Source organism: Gadus chalcogrammus, chromosome 22 (genome assembly GCF_026213295.1).
Source record: "Gadus chalcogrammus isolate NIFS_2021 chromosome 22, NIFS_Gcha_1.0, whole genome shotgun sequence".
Taxonomy (NCBI): Eukaryota; Metazoa; Chordata; class Actinopteri; order Gadiformes; family Gadidae; genus Gadus; species Gadus chalcogrammus.
Genome location: NC_079433.1, coordinates 15,346,991 through 15,365,536, shown reverse-complemented (window position 1 = coordinate 15,365,536; position 18,546 = coordinate 15,346,991). Strand labels below are relative to the sequence as shown.

The window sequence follows — 18,546 nt, the reverse complement described above, 5'->3', positions numbered from 1 at the left end:
AACAGCAACACATTGTGTTCTAGCATTTCCTCCTGAGAAACAGGGGTCGATTTTTGTTGTTGTTTGAGCTGAAGCCGTGCTCTGTTTCAAACACATCTTTGGAACTTGTGGCGTCCCGCCCCTTAAACCTCGTACGAGTGACGAGACGGAAAGACCCGAGCCAGCCCCACCCTAGAGATCCACGGAGATCCTAGGTGTAGTCCGAACTTTCTGATTGCAAACCCTGCTTAAATAAATGCCTTTAATGGCTAAACCCAAGTCGGACACCTGAGTTGTCTTGAGAACCCGAGCCGCATGGAACCGGCTCATCACAAACTTTACTCTGCTTTTAGGTTCAGATTTCACACAAACCTGACATTTATGTATGATGCCTAGTTAGACCCAACCTAAAACATGTTCAATCCTGCATGAAACCCATGTGGGCCATTGACATGTGGCCATTATCGAACCCGTGGATATTCCCATACAAGGCCCGTTTTGATGTTATGTTTAGCATTAGTAAATAAAATGTAAATTACAAAATAACAAATTAGAATAAACAGATCAATCTTGAATAATTTAAATCAATGTGTTTAAACTTCAAGGATGATGACGTTTTTGTGTTGAATACTGATTGCACACAGTGTCATTTATGCTAATTTAGAAAAAATAGAAAAGATAGTGTCAGTTCCCTTTAGATAATTCCCCTTTTCTTACTTATTTTTGACTCCCTCCTTTTGCTTCATCATTTGAAACCCAATAGACCTGACACAAAAGGCCATTTCCAACCAGCTTTTGTCAATAACACATTATTTTGATTCGCCAGACGCATCAGGAAAAATATGTACAGTAAGTATTAAACTTAATTGAACCCACTTCTTTCACTACAATACAGCTAAAACTCAAGCACATTATCTTTCTGCAAAAAGGAAAGTAACATATTACCATTACAAGCATGTGTTTATCTTTTCCTTTTATGTTGGTTTGTGTTGAAAATCCTTTTATTTTTTTATCATTATAATCATCATTATAAGAAACCGTTCAAGGGGAGAGAGCAAACCAGTTAACGATCATATAGGAGCTACTTTTTCTGAAATTAAATCCAATCATAGAATGTAGAATGGAGTTGTTCTCTAAAGGCTTGGTTGTGCAACACGTCATGTCTTATTAATTCCAATAATAATTTCATGCTTGGATTGTTCAAAGCCTCACCTGAAAGTCCCTTTGGATAAATTAGGGCAGCTAACTGCCTCAATACATTTATGTGTAGAAGGTAAAGAAGGCCTATTAACTGATGCTTTCTCGATCTGTCCTCTGATGTGGTTGAGTGCTCTGGTTCAGGATAATCTCTGTATGCAAAGCAGAGAGCTGAACCAATGGGACACAAGGCATCATTACTCAGAGAAATCATACGTTTATTCAGATGCCTACAGCATTAATACAGTTGGTTCAAGGGAAGACCAAGACCCGGATGTGAAAAGTCTATGCATGTTATCTGTTATCTTCAGGGCTAACAGATAAGATTGACGCAAAACAGACTCATATTCAGAAAAGTGGCACCGATTGTTAACAGTGAGAATGATACGTACATGACATAAAATAAGACAACTCCAACAAAGAAAGACATCCTTCGTAATAACAAGATATCTGGGTGACATACATCAGAATGTCGGTTACAGAAGTAGAGAATGTTCTACTCGGAAAAAAAACTAAATATAAATAATAACTAGCAATGCTAGTTTACTAATATAAATGTATAGCAGATCTGCTAACTGATTAAAAATAAATGTTGCCCTACCAGAGCAACAGATAAATAAGCTCCTCATGTTAAAATTGGTTTAAGGCCAGCACTGAAAAAACTATCTCTCCTTTGCTTTTTTATCTATATATTTTTTTTTATGGTTCAAAACATTTAATATTGGCTTTGACTATGGCTTTGACTAAAATTCATTATATTTCATGCAAAAGATTATTTACAATGTGATTTGTGTTTAACTGAGGATATTCACGTCATGTAGGCCTATGGGTTTGAGATAAATCTCCAACTGGAATTAAAGCATAGCATCCTCACGCTATGCTTTAATTCCAGCATTTTGACAGCAGTTTGTAATGACCGCTGTCTGTGTATCTTTGTGTGTCTGTTTGACAGTCTTTTAGGATTGGCGGTATTAACCTGAGGGATTCCTCGGACTGAAATAAATGAACGAACAGAACCAAAGATCCACCAAGTAGGACAACAGATCCATTGTATTGGAAATTACCAACATCAACAAACCCCTTCGTGTGCTTGAATGAAAACGAAAATTAAGATGCCGTTAAGGGGAAGTTGTTTTTGTTCATTTGGAATATTATATTTATTTTTGAACAGTTTTATTCTTCCAACTGCTAGTTACACCCTGAAGGACTGCAGGGTCACACAGAACAGACAGGCCATCTGTCAGAATAACAATTTGAAAGTATTTCCAAAGGACATTCCAGCAAGAGTCACAAGTATAGAACTGTCTGGAAACAAGATTTCTAGACTAAGTAAAACAGATTTAAAAGATTTACCAAATCTGTTGCGCTTACACGTGACACGAAACAGGATCTCCAAAATTGAATCTTCCACTTTTGTGGTTCAAATCTCTCTGAAGGTGTTAATGTTAAACAACAATAGGCTTTGTAAGCTACAGGAGGGTATGTTTGATGGCTTAGTCAATCTCGTAGAATTGCGTCTGACATCCAATCAGATCCAAACAGTAGAACCGGCCTCTTTCAAGTCTCTGAGCAAGCTTAGCATTTTGGACCTAGGCCATAACAAGCTGTGCCACTTAACAAACTTCTTCGTACAACATACACCACTTTTAACACACCTGTACATTCCAGCAAACAAAATTTCCACTTTTCATTCATGGGAGCTGTCAAATAAGTCTACAGAACTTGTTACACTTGATTTGTCTCAGAATGAGCTTATGTTTTTTAGGCTCACTGCAGGTATCTTTCCCAAACTCAAAACATTTAACCTTGAGGATGGTATGAAGAAAGGTATCGTCTGGGAGGTGAATGACACATCGTACCTAAGCAGTGTGGTTAGACTCGATATCAGTGGGGTTCGCTCCTCAATACATGGACTGCAGCATGTGCTAGAGACATTTAACTCCTCCTCCTCACTGAGGTATCTGCATTTAAACCAAATAAATAACAGCCTGCAGGTTCTCATCAATGTTTCCTGCAAAATCCCAAAGCTGAGCTTTTTTGAAATCCGAAATAACGGCATCAAAGTTATTAGATCAGACCTGCTGCACTCGTGTACTTATCTGAAAAAGTTAGACTTGGGGATGAATGAGATAACTGAAATCTCTAACAATTCGTTTCAATCTCTTAGGCTGCTTAACACTTTAATCCTAAAGTCTAACTGTCTCACATCGGTCCCCTATGCTGTAAGGAAAACTCAAATCTCAACACTGGATCTCAGCTGCAATAACATCAATGTTCTTGGCTGTGATGATTTTGCCAATATGACCCGTCTCAGAGGTCTCTATCTATACAATAATCCTCTCTTGGCCCTCAAGGATTGTGTTTTCAAAGATTTGGTCAATTTAAATATATTAATGTTGCAAAACAGCAGCATTGATCAATTAAACGGTGCTTTCAAAGAAAATACGCCAAATCTTAAAACTCTTTCTTTGATAAACAATACACTTACTGTTCTAGATCATGGAGAATTTAAAGCTCTGAAATCCCTCCAGACTTTGTCATTAAAAGGGAATAAATTAGAACAACTCAATGATGGGACTTTTTTTGGACTGTCCAGTCTTACACATCTTAATCTCGAATCAAATAAAATAACTGAAATAACAAACAGTACTTTTGGTGACCTGAAAGCTTTAAAGACATTGAATTTGAGGAGCAATCAAATTAAATATTCATCGGTAGAGCCTATTCTGTATCCACCATTTGCTGAGCTTTCACAACTAGATACATTGTTTATTTCAGCTCAAACTAGATATCATAAGCGGTTAAACTTCCCACAAAACTTTCTGCAAGGCCTGACAAATCTGTCAATACTCTATATGGAAAGTAACCATCTTACATCCGTGCACCCACACACCTTCAACTATACTCCTAATTTGAATGAGCTTGTTATGTCCAAAAATTTTCTAACAGACATTCCCGATAGTTTGTTTTCCCCAATTCAAAGACTAAAAAGTCTTTACATTTCAATGACAATGTTGAGGTCTCTAGATTTTCTGCTCCATGCTAACCTCACAGAGTTGGAGATGTTGCAGGTGTCGTATAATACCTTTACTGTGATTAGAGAGCCAGTGATGCTGTCTCTGCCAGCACTTACTGACCTGGATATGCAGGGTAATACCTTCACCTGTAACTGTGACAATGCGTGGTTCCTCCAATGGGTAATCACCAACCAGCAAACACAAGTGTTTAATGCATACAACTTTGAGTGCAGCTACCCTCCAAACCTTAAAGGTAGAAAACTGTTGCAGATTGACGTCCGTTCGTGTACAGTAGACACAGACTTCATCTGTTATATTTCCACGGCATGCGCGGTCATCATGACCCTAGCAGTCTCCTTCACCCACCATTTCCTGCAATGGCATCTGGTCTACGCGTACTACCTCATGCTGGCGTTCCTCTACAACTCAAAAAACAAGGAAAAGCGTGCTCATCAGTACGACGCCTTCGTCTCCTACAACGCAAACGACGAGGGCTGGGTGCTGGGGGAGCTGCTGCCCAAGCTGGAGGACGAGCAGGGCTGGAGACTGTGTCTGCACCACCGAGACTTCCAGCCAGGTGAGGAGCCCTACCCTGAACATCCTCTGCACCTCCATTAGCAAACAAGCTAGCCTACACTTTTTCATATATCGTACATGCCAGTGGATATGTTATTAGTTGATCATAAACATGGCAGGAGATTTTTTCCTGACTCAGAATGAGCCTTAGGTTGGTGACTTCAATAAGCATGAATGTACATTAAAGGCAATCAGAGTCTGTGCTACGTTATGTAACAGAAAACAATACATTTTCATGTTATTTATGACCATTTGATGAGCAAAAATGTGTATAATGCTTGAGTAAATGAAACCACATCAACAAAACTGATCAAATTTAAAAATGGTATTACAACGTGGGAAGTACCAGGGAATTGCATTGGTGGGTGACTGGTCAATCGACTGGTCCTTGATTTCAAACGCACAACTAAAAAAGATAACCCAACCCTACCCATCCCTCCTTCCACCCTCTCTTCCTCAAGTTCTTCATCCTTAAATTCTTGCCTCCCTTCATCTCATATGTCCATTTTTTTTTTTTTTTTTTCAATCTTGGCTTTGAATCAACAAATCTTGGCTTTGAATCTTGTCTGATGCCCACTGATTATATCCGCCCATCACACTTGTATAACAAATATAACCTATGCTTAATGCATGCATACATTAGACTCCTCTCTAGCACAGTGTGTCCAGAATACAGGTTGACAGAGCCTTTTATACAGTTTCAGATACATTCCCACATTGCAGATGTCAATAATAAAATCAGGTAATGTTTTCTCAATACACAGAGTTGTTCTCATCAAGCAGAAGAGTGCACAAGAGGATTTCCTATCCCTTGTGACCTTTTAACCCAGGTACGAAGGTTTAACATTACGATTAATTCTGAGGAAGGCAGGCCGGTTACCCACAGGAAAAGTGAATACATTTTTATTGACTCTGAGGAAGGTGGGACAGCTGACCAGAGCAGAGGGGTTATCATTTTGACGACATCACTCAATCCAGCGTTGAGGTGGCTGAACCAAGCACAAAGGTCAAAACATTGATGGCACTGAGAAAATGTAGGGTGGCAAGACAAAACACAGAATGGAAAACAAAGCCTATATGACAAAAAGGTACCAACATAGGAATTTTTCCATAACAACAGTTGTTGGTTTCTGGCCCAGGGTCTGCACCGGCTCACCCAAGGAGCTCTGCTATAACAGTCAGACTGCTGGACCTGAGATGACTGACTAGCCAAATGGTCTTAGGCAACTAAGATCAGTTTGGCTAGTGAGAGAGTGGACCAAGAGAAAGTAAAGAGATGTGTACTTAAAATATTATTCAAATGTATTTTCACTGACCGATGCTTTTCAGGTAAACCAATCATGGAAAACATTACAGACGCCATCTATGGCAGCCGGAAGACCATCTGTGTGGTCAGTCGCGATTACCTGGAGAGTGAATGGTGCTCCAGAGAGATCCAGGTTGCCAGGTAAGAACCCAGAGTTCACATGCATCACCAGAATATGGTTGTTCATTAAATCAGGTTCACATGTGTACTTGTGGTCATAATGTACGACCCTCATACATATTCCCTCAAACTGTTAAGTGCAACGGACCAAAGCCTAAATTACAAATTTGTTTTGGTACTTCTTGCAGACGTGCTATAACGCTCTTACCACTGAGCCAAAAGTTTGCATCCGGCCAACCCAGTTGGTGTATATAACTTTCTTAATTAATAGCTGCCATTGGTTAGAATCAACAGCTTTTATTTGGGTGTAATTAGTTAGGAATGCGCAGCTATTAGTGAGTGAAATGCAATGTTGTTTTGTGTCCGCCGCACCAGCCTCTGCATGGCCTTAATTAGATTTTAGGCCACTCCCGTCACAAAATTTCTGACCAATCAGGGTATCTTTGCCCTGACTGGCCTGAAACGTAGGGAGAAAGGGAGTAGAATCTTCCTTCAAGATCATGTTTCTCTCTCTCTTAACAACTCTCAAATCATATTTACACTCAGTAATGAGGTTAACCCATACGGAATCTGTCACTCTATAAGACAAGCAGTCCAGTTCAACAGTGGAAACATGCCCCCTGCTACAGCACCCACCTCAATTAAATCAAAGACATATGGCCAGTCAGGGTCCAGGGAACATGTATTACTAAGACATTGAGACTGTTAAGGGTGTTATGTCAACCATAATCATGTGGGCAACTGGGCCTGATATTTTAAAGGGAAAAAGGGATTTTAAAGGGAAAATATGGTATGGCAATAATACACTCCATAAGGATCGGACAAGCGACCAAAACAATAATGCTGTAACTAATTTTCTCGCAACGTGTCTCAGTGACAGCCCATGGTGCATGAGGTGTCTGTGGAAAGAATCCTGCATTTACCCTGTTTGAGCAGGTCACCCAATTGTCCACCACACGTCTGTAATGAAAGAGAACCCCACTTTAGGGGGCTGAACGTTTAAAACACCACATCACCACCTGGTTATTTTCTCATAACTGACTTGCTGATCAATGATTGGCAACATCAATGCATGGACAATGTAGCAAGGGGAAAATGTGTAAAAAAACATAATCAAGTAAAGCACTTGAGTGCAGTCAGAAAGTATTTCTACTCAAGGACCAATTCAACCCTGTAGATAGGTATGGTTTGGTTGTTACTGGGTGGGTGCCCTGGGGTACAATGATGTCTTCATATGGGCATGAGCCCAGGCCAACCTTCCCCTAAAGGTTAAAGAGCTCACATATATTAAAAACAACTCTCCCTGTTCCATTTCCCCAGCTTCCGTCTGTTTGACGAGCAGAAGGACGTGCTGATCCTGGTGTTCCTGGAGGACATTCCCATGCAGCAGCTTTCTCCGTACTACCGCATGAGGAGGCTCCTGAAGAGACAAACCTACCTGAGCTGGTCCCGCGCAGACGCACACCCAAACCTGTTCTGGGAGAAGCTCCGGCAGGCCCTGGAGACCCAGGAGCACCCAATGGGTGAGCATATACTGCTCACCATGAAGGACGGACCCCCTGGAGAGAGACCAGAACAGTGAAAGGCTTAGAAATGCTTTGGGGAGGGGGGGGGGGGGGATACAACTAGAGGTCTGTCTCTATGGAGGGAAAGTGAAACTGTTCCCCTTGAACGCTTTGTTCGTTTTTGTGCATTGTAAAACACATTCTTAATCTTGTTAATGGGTACATCTGGTGTGGATTTGTATTTGAGCCCCGTTTTTGGGGGTCAAGCAGCAAAGCTGCGAGACAACCTATCGTTTTCGTACGTTTTCCTATTGTTATTCTTCAATGGGAGTCTATGGCAGCCCATAGAACGCCGTGGTGAAATTTGGTACATTGATTCAGGACAGTCCCATTATCCCATGACCCAAATTTGTGGTCGCTAGCTTATGATCATAACCTAGCGCCACCAACAGGTCAAAGTTGAACATGCTTTCATGGTTATAACTTTTGACCCATTCGTCCAATATTCACAAGCAAGGTATCATTGGATTCCTTGGGTCAAGCCGAGTTCAACGCGCACCCTATGTCGTACTTTTGTGCCATGATGGATTTTCCGCCATCTTGGTTTATGTCAAAAACCTTTAAAATGTATCTCCTATCAGAAATGTTGTCCAATTTTCTCTAACCTTGGCACAGATGATCTTCAGGCCTTGCTTGACACAAAAAATGTAATTGATTTTTCAAATTCAAAACCGTTTGGCCGCTACAGCCAATCAAATTCGACCGCGAAGACGCCAAACAGGAAGTAAGCAAATATCCCAGCAGCCCTTTGTCATATCATAACCAAACTTGTCACATAGACCCATGACATCATCATGGGGACCCTAATTAAATTAACCGGTAATCTTTGACCTCTAGGGGGTGCTGTAGCCTAATTAATGAAGATGTGTTTTAACTCCTCTCTCTTCACATGAGTATATTTCAAACTTATTTCCAATGTCTGGTGATACTGTCAGACCTCATCATGAAACTTGCCATATATGATCATCAGCTTTTTCAAATTCAAAACCGTTCGGCCGTGACAGCCAAACTAACTTGACGGCAAAGCCGCCAAACAGGAAGTAAGCCTGTTCTCAGCATCTCTTTAACATATCATAGCCAAACTTGGTACGTAGACTCATGACATCATTCTGGGGACATCCAAACAATTTGGTGACCTTTGACCTCAGGGGGACGTCAAACAGGAAGTGAGCTCATTTTTCTGCAAGGCATTCATGTATCCAAACCAAACTTGGCTCATAGTCTTATGACCCTATCCTGATAATGCCCAAACAATTAGGTGACATTTGACCTTTGGGAGTGCGTTGTTAGCAGCAAGTCTATTCCAGCTCTTAGCAAGCAACCTCAATGTATTTTCGTTGTGATAACCATTTGCCAATAGCTTTCCTTGTCAGTAAAATGATATCTAATCATCTGCATTTTATCATGGTCATCATATACTGTGTTATATAAAACTGATAACACATCATTCATATTAAATCATCATGTCAATCTGACCTACAGCATATAATCAGAAAACACATTTAATTCCAATGTTAGTTGCGCTGAACAGTGCTCATTTAAGGGTAGACACTCCACTCATGTGGCGACAATCGGTACTGCATGTATAATTCAACAATGACTTTGTTTTACCATTCCGCCCACTTGCAATAGAAACTGCAATTCTTACTGGATTGGATGCTTCATGAACTGCCTCCAGAACAGATGCTTGTTTACATTGTGTCTCTGTTAGGGATATTGTTCAGAAAGAATACCCCTATGTATTTGTGTTATTTGTTCTGTCAGATAATGCGGCCTTACCACTAGGGTGGGTCATTTTCCATTTTGTTACCTTTGACGCGTAGTCGCATAATGTTCTAGTCTAGTGAATCTAGTTCATTCCACCAGCTGTCGTTATTACTAATTACTGAGACGGTCATCATGTAGTTACCTAGCCGATTACGTCAGTCCAGCCCTTTCTGCTTGACCCCCACATTGCTGCTTGTTTAACAGTGTAAATAATTACATGGCAATAATGTTAAATTCCTGTCAAATATGGGACTGCAACAAAAGTTTTTTTTTTGTGTATTTTATTTTGAAAGTCCACAGTGGAAGTTTGTTTCACACTTAATTCTGGGCATTTTGTTTTGCGCCCAGAAGTAAAATGCTGTTACGCTGTGGGTAAGTTGCTCTTCTGATCGCTCTGACATAGCCAGTTATAAATTAAAACTATAGTTCATATGATGTGTAAACTATCAGCATTTGTTGTATAACATACTTGACTAATGAGGCATTTGTAAAGCCAGTAGTTTTGTTGCTTTGTGACGAATTGTTGCCGTAGTGTGTGAATAGTCTTTGGGCTAGCTGCCAACATGTGTGAGGAATGTTTTAGCTAGCTACTTTCAGCACGAGGTGTATGTGACCTCAGACTGTATATGCTAATGCCAAGCTCCTCTTTTGTAGTGCGAGCGAGAACAGACTGCAAGGCTTTTCCATTAATTGCACACTGTTCGTGTTTACTGTCCCATGTTGCTGGTATGTTTATTTATACTGTTTTATATGCAATGTTGTTATGTGTAATTAATGTGTGAGTGCTCTTTTACACTGGATTTTTCAATATGTGTTTTGGACATGAGATGGCAGTATATGCTTTATTTTGGACTTGTGATTGCAAAACTGAGTGATGTTCAAAAATGTGAATGCTCTGTTTTGATGTTACTAATGTTATGTAAGTTGAGCTAATTCTGAATGTTGTCAATACAAATAATAACATTTATTTATTGACTGTTACTTACTATTACAGACCATTAGGATCTTTTATGTTTTTATATTTTATCTACAAGTATGTTTTTCAAACCAAATGTTACCACTATACTATCACTAGTAAAATGCTGTTACGCTGTGGTGCGAGCGAGAACAGACTGCAAGGCTTTTCCATTAATTGTACACTGTTCGTGTTTACTGTCCCATGTTGCAGATATAAGAAATAAAGCCAGTCCAGTGCTCCATCCAACCTGCCCTCCTGAGGTTAATTCAAGTAGCAGCAGAAGCAGTATTACAAAGGTCACACTCGCAGCTATATTTGTATTCATTGTTAACATCGGCAAAGGCGTCGATTACGGGGGGGACGGGGGGGACATGTTCCCACCTCTATTTAATATACGAATTTTGTCCCCACCACTTTTAAAAATGTGATAACCAATTGCGACCGAAAAAATACCCACATCCGAAATCGTCGAGTCTAAATCATGCGATCGGCGCGCACAAAGACATTCTCACAGCATGCATACCTGCCATCTAGTGGTAAATCTGCAGATTGTGTTGTGCAAAACGCAATTTGGTATCTAGTCGTTTGATTTGTCAGCTACTGTAGAAACATGGCGTTGTAAAATGACAGCGGAGTCGGTGCATTCCCCTTGTGGCGCATTCAGATCGAACATTGTGACCTGAGAGAACTGAACTTGGAAGGCTAGCGTTCCTAGACTAGCTTTTATGACTTCTAGTACTAGCGAAGGCTAACGCAATATCATGGAATTAACTTGAGATGTATATGGAACACTAGAAACCATCGCTACTGTACAAAAGGCATTCCACTCAACCAATAAAAGTGGAAGACAGACATTTTTAGTAGCCAAAGCATAGACTGTAGCTAAAGCCAGTATGTAGCTTATTGCAGTGTTACTGCTAGCTAACCGTTAACGTTAGCAATAGATGAGAACTGGCAGATAACTGAGTTAATATCAAACATCGTAAAACAAGGTGATTTGTAGGTTTCTCTGCACTGTTACGTATTTTAAGCACATAAGCTGCCCCCACATACACAACAGCACTTACAGCGCATTTTTGCCTGCTGAAAAAGGATCTTATATCGGTTCCAGCTTTTCTCTTAGACATTATGGATCCATTTAAATAGCCTTGCGACTTAAGCCTTTTTTGTTGTTTGTATAATTTGTTAAATTATATTTAATGTCATCGCAAGGGGGATGGGGAACGTGTGCTGTCTGTACACAGCGTTATAATGGAGAAGTTTCAAGACAGACTGCCAAAATTGACATTTTTATTCAGAAAATAGCCTGTCCTTTTGCTTCCTGTAAAAAAAATGTTGTTGACACTGGATAACGATATGGATACAACATCTAGCCTGCATGTGGAGGGCCACATAAGGTAAGAAATTGGTTTACGTAAACTTTGCTGCTGGTTTTGTTTGCTCGTGATTAACTGGCCAAAGGTTACCCACGGTCCTAAGCGATTGTTATCTGATTCTGGTTGGTCCTCCTGCTCCAGCTAGTATGCATATAGATTGCAGCTAGCAGCACCTACACACGGTGCGATTGCTATGCCAATGTGGTTATAGTTGTTATGTCTGATTGAGATATGTGACGTTAGACTTGGAGCCTGGTAGGCCTATCCTTACATAAATATGTTCTCGCATAACCTGTGTGATTATCCTAAACTGTGGAGGATTTTATTTGCGGGCAATTTGCTTATGATGTTCTAACGAGTGAAGTCTACATTGGTCCTTCGCAAGTGTTTACTGGCGGTCAGGATTTGACAGATGCAATTCTCCTCTGGGCGCTTGTTTTTTGTTTTTTTTAATGCAGCATATATGCTACCAGCAGCCCTTGCTCGTCTTCAAAAGGCTGATGCTCAGTACCTTGTTTAATTTCGTACACTCTTTACAGTCTGGCATTGTTTATCTGGTAAACTTTGTTGAGGTCAAGATAAGTGTTAAATTGCCAACACTGTTCTTTTTCCTGTGTGTATTCAACCCGGTATCACGCGATTGCGTGCTCCTGCGCACGAACGTTAATCTATTGAAGCGTGTTCCCGAGCACGATAGTCCGACTTTTTGCGTGTTACACAAAACGAAATGTAAACCAATGCATTCTGAATGGGAGTGTTCTTAACGTGCTCCACAAAACGGTACGAGAGAGAGAGAAAGAGAGAGCGGGAGGGACAGAGAGAGAGAGAGAGAGAGAGAGAGAGAGAGAGAGAGAGAGAGGCTTCAGAAAGGGTGTGCGCAGATAGTACAGTGCACCCTAGTTATGTTTATGCCAAAACCTATATATATAATTAGGCTGTGGAAATTGAAATAAGTTAAGAACACAACTTCGCACGTTGAGCACACAGCCGTGTGACTCGTTTATTTTGTAAAAAAGAAAACCGGAAAACAAAGCGTGCTGAAGGTATACAAATCCAGCATGGTCTGTGACGTCATGAGACGCACGTAATCCTTAGGGACCGCGATCCCTGAACCACCAAGAACGTAAATGACATGCAGTAAACAACAACACAATTGAAAGAACAACACATAACGAAATACTGTAGGTGAATTATGTTACGGTCACTACAAGGCTATAATTATATTATTTAGCGTGTAATGAGACAATCTATAGCCAAATTGTCGAAGATGCCCGAGAATCTTCCGGGATATCAGCATGGGAAATCGGCGAATTAGACCCATGAAGGGGGGGGGGGGGACACACGTTAGTTGAAGGGGGGGGGGGGGGGGGACATGTTTGTTGAGGGGGGGGAGACACGTTTGTAGGGGGGGGGGCACGCTCGACAACGAGAGTTGGTTTTTATTGAACGCTCGACAACGAGAGTTGGTTTTTATTGAACGAGACTTCAACACGGATCAGCTGCACGAAACGATGGTCAGGTCACTCTCGGTGACGGTGTCGACAATAATGAACACACGAACAATGTTAATAGAACAACACACAACCACATAAAATCCCGAACCCATTAACCCCACTTAATCCTAACAACAAGACAAGTTAACAATAGCCCCATTTGTCAACTGAGAACCCCAATTCCCAGAATCCCCCGCGGCTCCGGAACACGGCGTAGCTTATATTAATCTTTATTATCTGAATGGGAAATGCAATATTTTAGGACAGATACACCATTAAACGCGTTTCTAATGACATTCCTAGCGAGAAATGTACATTTTCCTTACATAATCTTCAGTCGGTGAATGTGTATGATCTTTATTAATCTTTATTATCTGAATGGGAAATGCAATATTTTAGGACAGATACACCATTAAACGCGTTTCTAATGACTTTTCTAGCGAGAAATGTACATTTTCCTTACATAATCTTCAGTCAGTGAATGTGTATGATCTTTATTAATCTTTATTATCTGAATGGGAAATGCAATATTTTAGGACCGATTCACCGTTAAACGTGTTTCTAATAACATTTCTAGCGAGAAATATACTTTTTACTTAATAATCATAATCATAAGCATAATCTTCAGTCAGTGATTGTGTCTGATCTTTAGTTTTATAGTTATTAGGATTTGATCGGCTCGCTCGCATGTTTCAACGACGTCAGGTTGCTTTCGCTAAACTAGCAGCTCACGTGCTTCCTGCGTTTGTGTTATTAGACTGTTACTTTATGTAACTTTTAATGATATCATCTTGTTAGAAACACGTATATCTGAGATCCAACCCAGTCGCCAAAAGCATACGTTGACAGTGTACTTTTCGTGAACACTGGATTACGTCGCATTTCAACATAAAATAGCGTGTTATACACACACACACGCACGCACACGCACAGACACACACACACAAGCACACACAAGCACACACACGCACGCACAGACACACAGACACAGACACACACACACACACACACACGCACACACGCACACGGTGCATTTCGCTGCTAAAACAACAACAAAAAAATATTCCCTCAAATATTATTACTTTCAAAACGTTGGCCAAAATGGCCAATAATATCATTTTTTATTTGGGATGCTTCTAGGACATTTTGGGTGGATTTTGAACGGTATGTGGGGGGCACGTTTTTTGCAGGACCTGGCAACCCTGCGCTGTTGCCCGAGATCTGGATCCACCCCGGCGTGGTGCCGTCTCCTTTTGACCTTTTGACCCCAGACTTCTGGGGGAATAGCTGAATCAATTCATTAGTCAATCAGAAGCATGTAAATATCTTCCCGGTGGCGTAAGAGGACGAACAAGGTGTCCTTCAACATCTACGAGATTGCAACGGTGCCACACATGAGCATATTCAAACATGTTTAATGGTAGTAATTAGCTGTCGAAATTGGAGGCCTTAATCAATACTGAGCAGCTATTGATTTGCTTCCCGATAAAGATTTGTCACAAATGACATGTTATTTAGCATCTACACGTTGAGCTGAGTCCAATGACACCAAGAACGACACTCTAGCTAATGGTAACATGTATTTTACATGGTACACCTAGGTCTAGGACATGATCTCGGTGTAGCAAGAGGCCGAGCTTGATCTCATTGGACTCAGCTTAACGTGTAGATGCTAATTAACATGTAATTTGTCAAAAATCTCCATCGGGAAGCAAATCTATAGCTGGTCATTATTGATAAAGGCCTCCAAAATCGACAGCTAATTACTACCCCAAAACATATTCAAATATGATCATGTGTGGCACTGTTGCAATCGTCTCGAAACGTAGATGTCAAAGGACACCTTGTTTGCTCTGTTGCACCACCAGGAAGATATTTTCATTCTTCTAATGAATTGATTCATATTTTAAGGTTCTCGGAGTGAGACTTTAAGTGGCTGCAGCAGAAGTGTTGAGACGAAAGATGATATCAAGAGATTTATAGAATATTCCCATTCACATTATGATTCTTCGTCGTAACATCCGACCAAACATCCTTTACATTCACAGAGTGAAGATTATGAAAGTCCAGGCTCAGCAAGTGCTCCATCTCGTTGCACCTGAACCCAGCGGCTCGCTGGGTTCAGGTGCAAGATTTTGGCCTGAAGTTCTTCCCAGACCTACACCCTAGCCATCCAACATGCATATCTGAGAATCAGGCCTCTCTTTAATAATGACAAAAAGTTATGAGAGAAACACACATTAACTTTTTGTTATCTCATAAGCGGCGTGGTGCCGGCTCCTTTTGACCTTTTGACCCCCGACTTCAAAAACGTGGCCACAGGCCAGCTGTGTCTACACACCTTTAGCCATAAATGTACACCTCCATCCCACAAAAAATGGGGACTAGAAACTAACCTCTTTCTTATGAACATTTACTGTACTGTTGGAGGTCACGCCCCTTTGCCGACCTTTTCGAGATAGCTAGGGATGCTAAAATGTTTACACACATTCCCCGGGGCCCCGTGTACGACATATCCGAGATTTGGAGTTCTAGCCCTTAGAGAAAAAAAGTTTTCCCAAATGGAGTGTCATTTGGACAAAGCCCCTCAGAAGTGTAGCCTGCAAGACCTAATGGTTCAGAATGTGGTGGAAAAACAGTTTTTGAGATAGGAAGGTCCTACCGCCCTGAAATTGTAATACCTTATTCTAGGGCCTAACTGGGACATCCGCACCGTCTCGGGCAGTCTCGGGCAGGAAGGGCTCCCCCTTCCTGCCCGAGACTTGGCCCGGTCAGACCCCGAGGGCAGGCCCCCCCTTCCTGCCCTCGGGGTCCGACCAAGTTTCGGTACGTTTTGAAAGTAATAATATTTGAGGGAATATTTTTTTGTCGTTGTTTTAGCAGCGAAATGCACCGTGTGCGTGTGTGCGTGTGTGTGTGTGTGTGTGTGTGTCTGTGTCTGTGTGTCTGTGCGTGCGTGTGTGTGCTTGTGTGTGCTTGTGTGTGTGTGTCTGTGCGTGTGCGTGCGTGTGTGTGTGTATAACACGCTATTTTATGTTGAAATGCGACGTAATCCAGTGTTCACGAAAAGTACACTGTCAACGTATGCTTTTGGCGACTGGGTTGGCTCTCAGATATACGTGTTTCTAACAAGATGATATCATTAAAAGTTACATAAAGTAACAGTCTAATAACACAAACGCAGGAAGCACGTGAGCTGCTAGTTTAGCGAAAGCAACCTGACGTTGTTGAAACATGCGAGCGAGCCGATCAAATCCTAATAACTATAAAACTAAAGATCAGACACAATCACTGACTGAAGATTATGCAAGTAAAAAGTATATTTCTCGCTAGAAATGTTATTAGAAACACGTTTAACGGTGAATCGGTCCTAAAATATTGCATTTCCCATTCAGATAATAAAGATTAATAAAGATCATACACATTCACTGACTGAAGATTATGTAAGGAAAATGTAGCCTACATTTCTCGCTAGGAAAGTCATTAGAAACGCGTTTAATGGTGTATCTGTCCTAAAATATTGCATTTCCCATTCAGATAATAAAGATCAATAAAGATCATACACATTCACTGACTGAAGATTATGTAAGGAAAATGTACATTTCTCGCTAGAAATGTCATTAGAAACGCGTTTAATGGTGTATCTGTCCTAAAATATTGCATTTCCCATTCAGATAATAAAGATTAATATAAACTACGCCGCGTTCCGGAGCCGCGGGGGATTCTGGGAATTGGGGTTCTCAGTTGACAAATGGGGCTTTTGTTAACTTGTTTTGTTGTTAGGATTAAGTGGGGTTAATGGGTTCGGGATTTTATGTGGTTGTGTGTTGTTCTATTAACATTGTTCGTGTGTTCATTATTGTCGACACCGTCACCGAGAGTGACGTGACCATCGTTTCGTGCAGCTGTTCCGTGTTGAAGTCTCGTTCAATAAAAACCAACTCTCGTTGTCGAGCGTTCAATAAAAACCAACTCTCGTTGTCGAGCGTGCCCCCCCCCTACAAACGTGTCTCCCCCCCCCTCAACAAACGTGTCCCCCCCCCCCCCCCCCTTCAACTAACGTGTCCCCCCCCCCCCCCCCCCCCCTTCATGGGTCTGATTCGCCGATTTCCCATGCTGATATCCCCGAAGATTCTCGGGCATCTTCGACAATTTGGCTATAGATTGTCTCATTCCACGCTAAATAATATAATTATAGCCTTGTAGTGACCGTAACATAATTCACCTACAGTATTTCGTTATGTGTTGTTCTTTCAATTGTGTTGTTGTTTACTGCATGTCATTTACGTTCTTGGTGGTTCAGGGATCGCGGTCCCTAAGGATTACGTGCGTCTCATGACGTCACAGACCATGCTGGATTTGTTTACCTTCAGCACGCTTTGTTTTCCGGTTTTCTTTTTTACAAAATAAACGAGTCACACGGCTGTGTGCTCAACGTGCGAAGTTGTGTTCTTAACTTATTGCAATTTCCACAGCCTAATTATATATATAGGTTTTGGCATAAACATAACTAGGGTGCACTGTACTATCTGCGCACACCCTTTCCTTTATGTAAGGAAAATGTACATTTCTCGCTAGAAATGTCATTAGAAACGCGTTTAATGGTGTATCTGTCCTAAAATACCCCAGAGTATTTCTAAGCCTGACTTTGACCGTGCACATTGCTGTGTAGTGACCCCGAGGGGGCTGTCACGTATAAAGCACCATTGATAAATGTTTACATTAATCGAATAGTTTGGATAAGAATCAAGTTTTATTATGGATAATTAATAACTAAAAGATCATTTGGAAGAGGAATCTGAAACTGCTGTTTTCTTCAATATTAATTGCATTATAAATAAAATTCTTGTTCACAGAGATATTATTTTCTATATGACTGGTACATTGCCAGAGACTTTTACACCTTAGTCATATCAATATGTCGTATGTCATGATTATATACACATGTCACGTGGTGTATAGTAACGAGTTAGAAATACTTCATTACTGTACTTCAGTCTTTTTTTCGGGATTTGTACTGTATACTTTTACTTCGATACATTTACCTTTTGCAACATCGTTTTTCGCTACAAAATAAAAGCTGAGGCGATTAGAAATGTCATGAAGTTCGGACGTGGGAACAGCAGGTTCGGCCAACCAATGGTGGTCCTAGCTAGATTGGTAGTTTGATTGACAAGTGCTCTGAACCACCA

The 18,546-nt window shown here is 41.0% G+C and overlaps 1 protein-coding gene across 4 annotated transcripts; it reads left to right on the top strand.

Moving 5' to 3' along the window:
- The first annotated feature begins 729 nt into the window (after positions 1 to 729).
- Positions 730 to 7,787, top strand: LOC130375372 (toll-like receptor 13). Of its 4 annotated transcripts, none has more exons than XM_056582255.1 (4): positions 730 to 828; positions 2,129 to 4,770; positions 6,099 to 6,216; positions 7,516 to 7,787. In XM_056582255.1, exons 2-4 carry the CDS (start codon positions 2,271 to 2,273, stop codon positions 7,775 to 7,777), a joined length of 2,880 nt encoding a protein of 959 aa, XP_056438230.1. In that variant the 5' UTR covers positions 730 to 828; positions 2,129 to 2,270; the 3' UTR covers positions 7,778 to 7,787. The 4 variants fall into 4 exon arrangements, 3 of the variants coding, with proteins under 3 accessions (XP_056438230.1, XP_056438231.1, XP_056438232.1); XM_056582256.1 differs by lacking the exon at positions 7,516 to 7,787 and adding an exon at positions 5,534 to 5,599 and having other exon boundaries at positions 6,099 to 6,177; XR_008893830.1 differs by lacking the exons at positions 6,099 to 6,216; positions 7,516 to 7,787 and adding an exon at positions 5,691 to 6,080 and having other exon boundaries at positions 2,129 to 5,599.
- Positions 7,788 to 18,546: the final 10,759 nt, after the last annotated feature.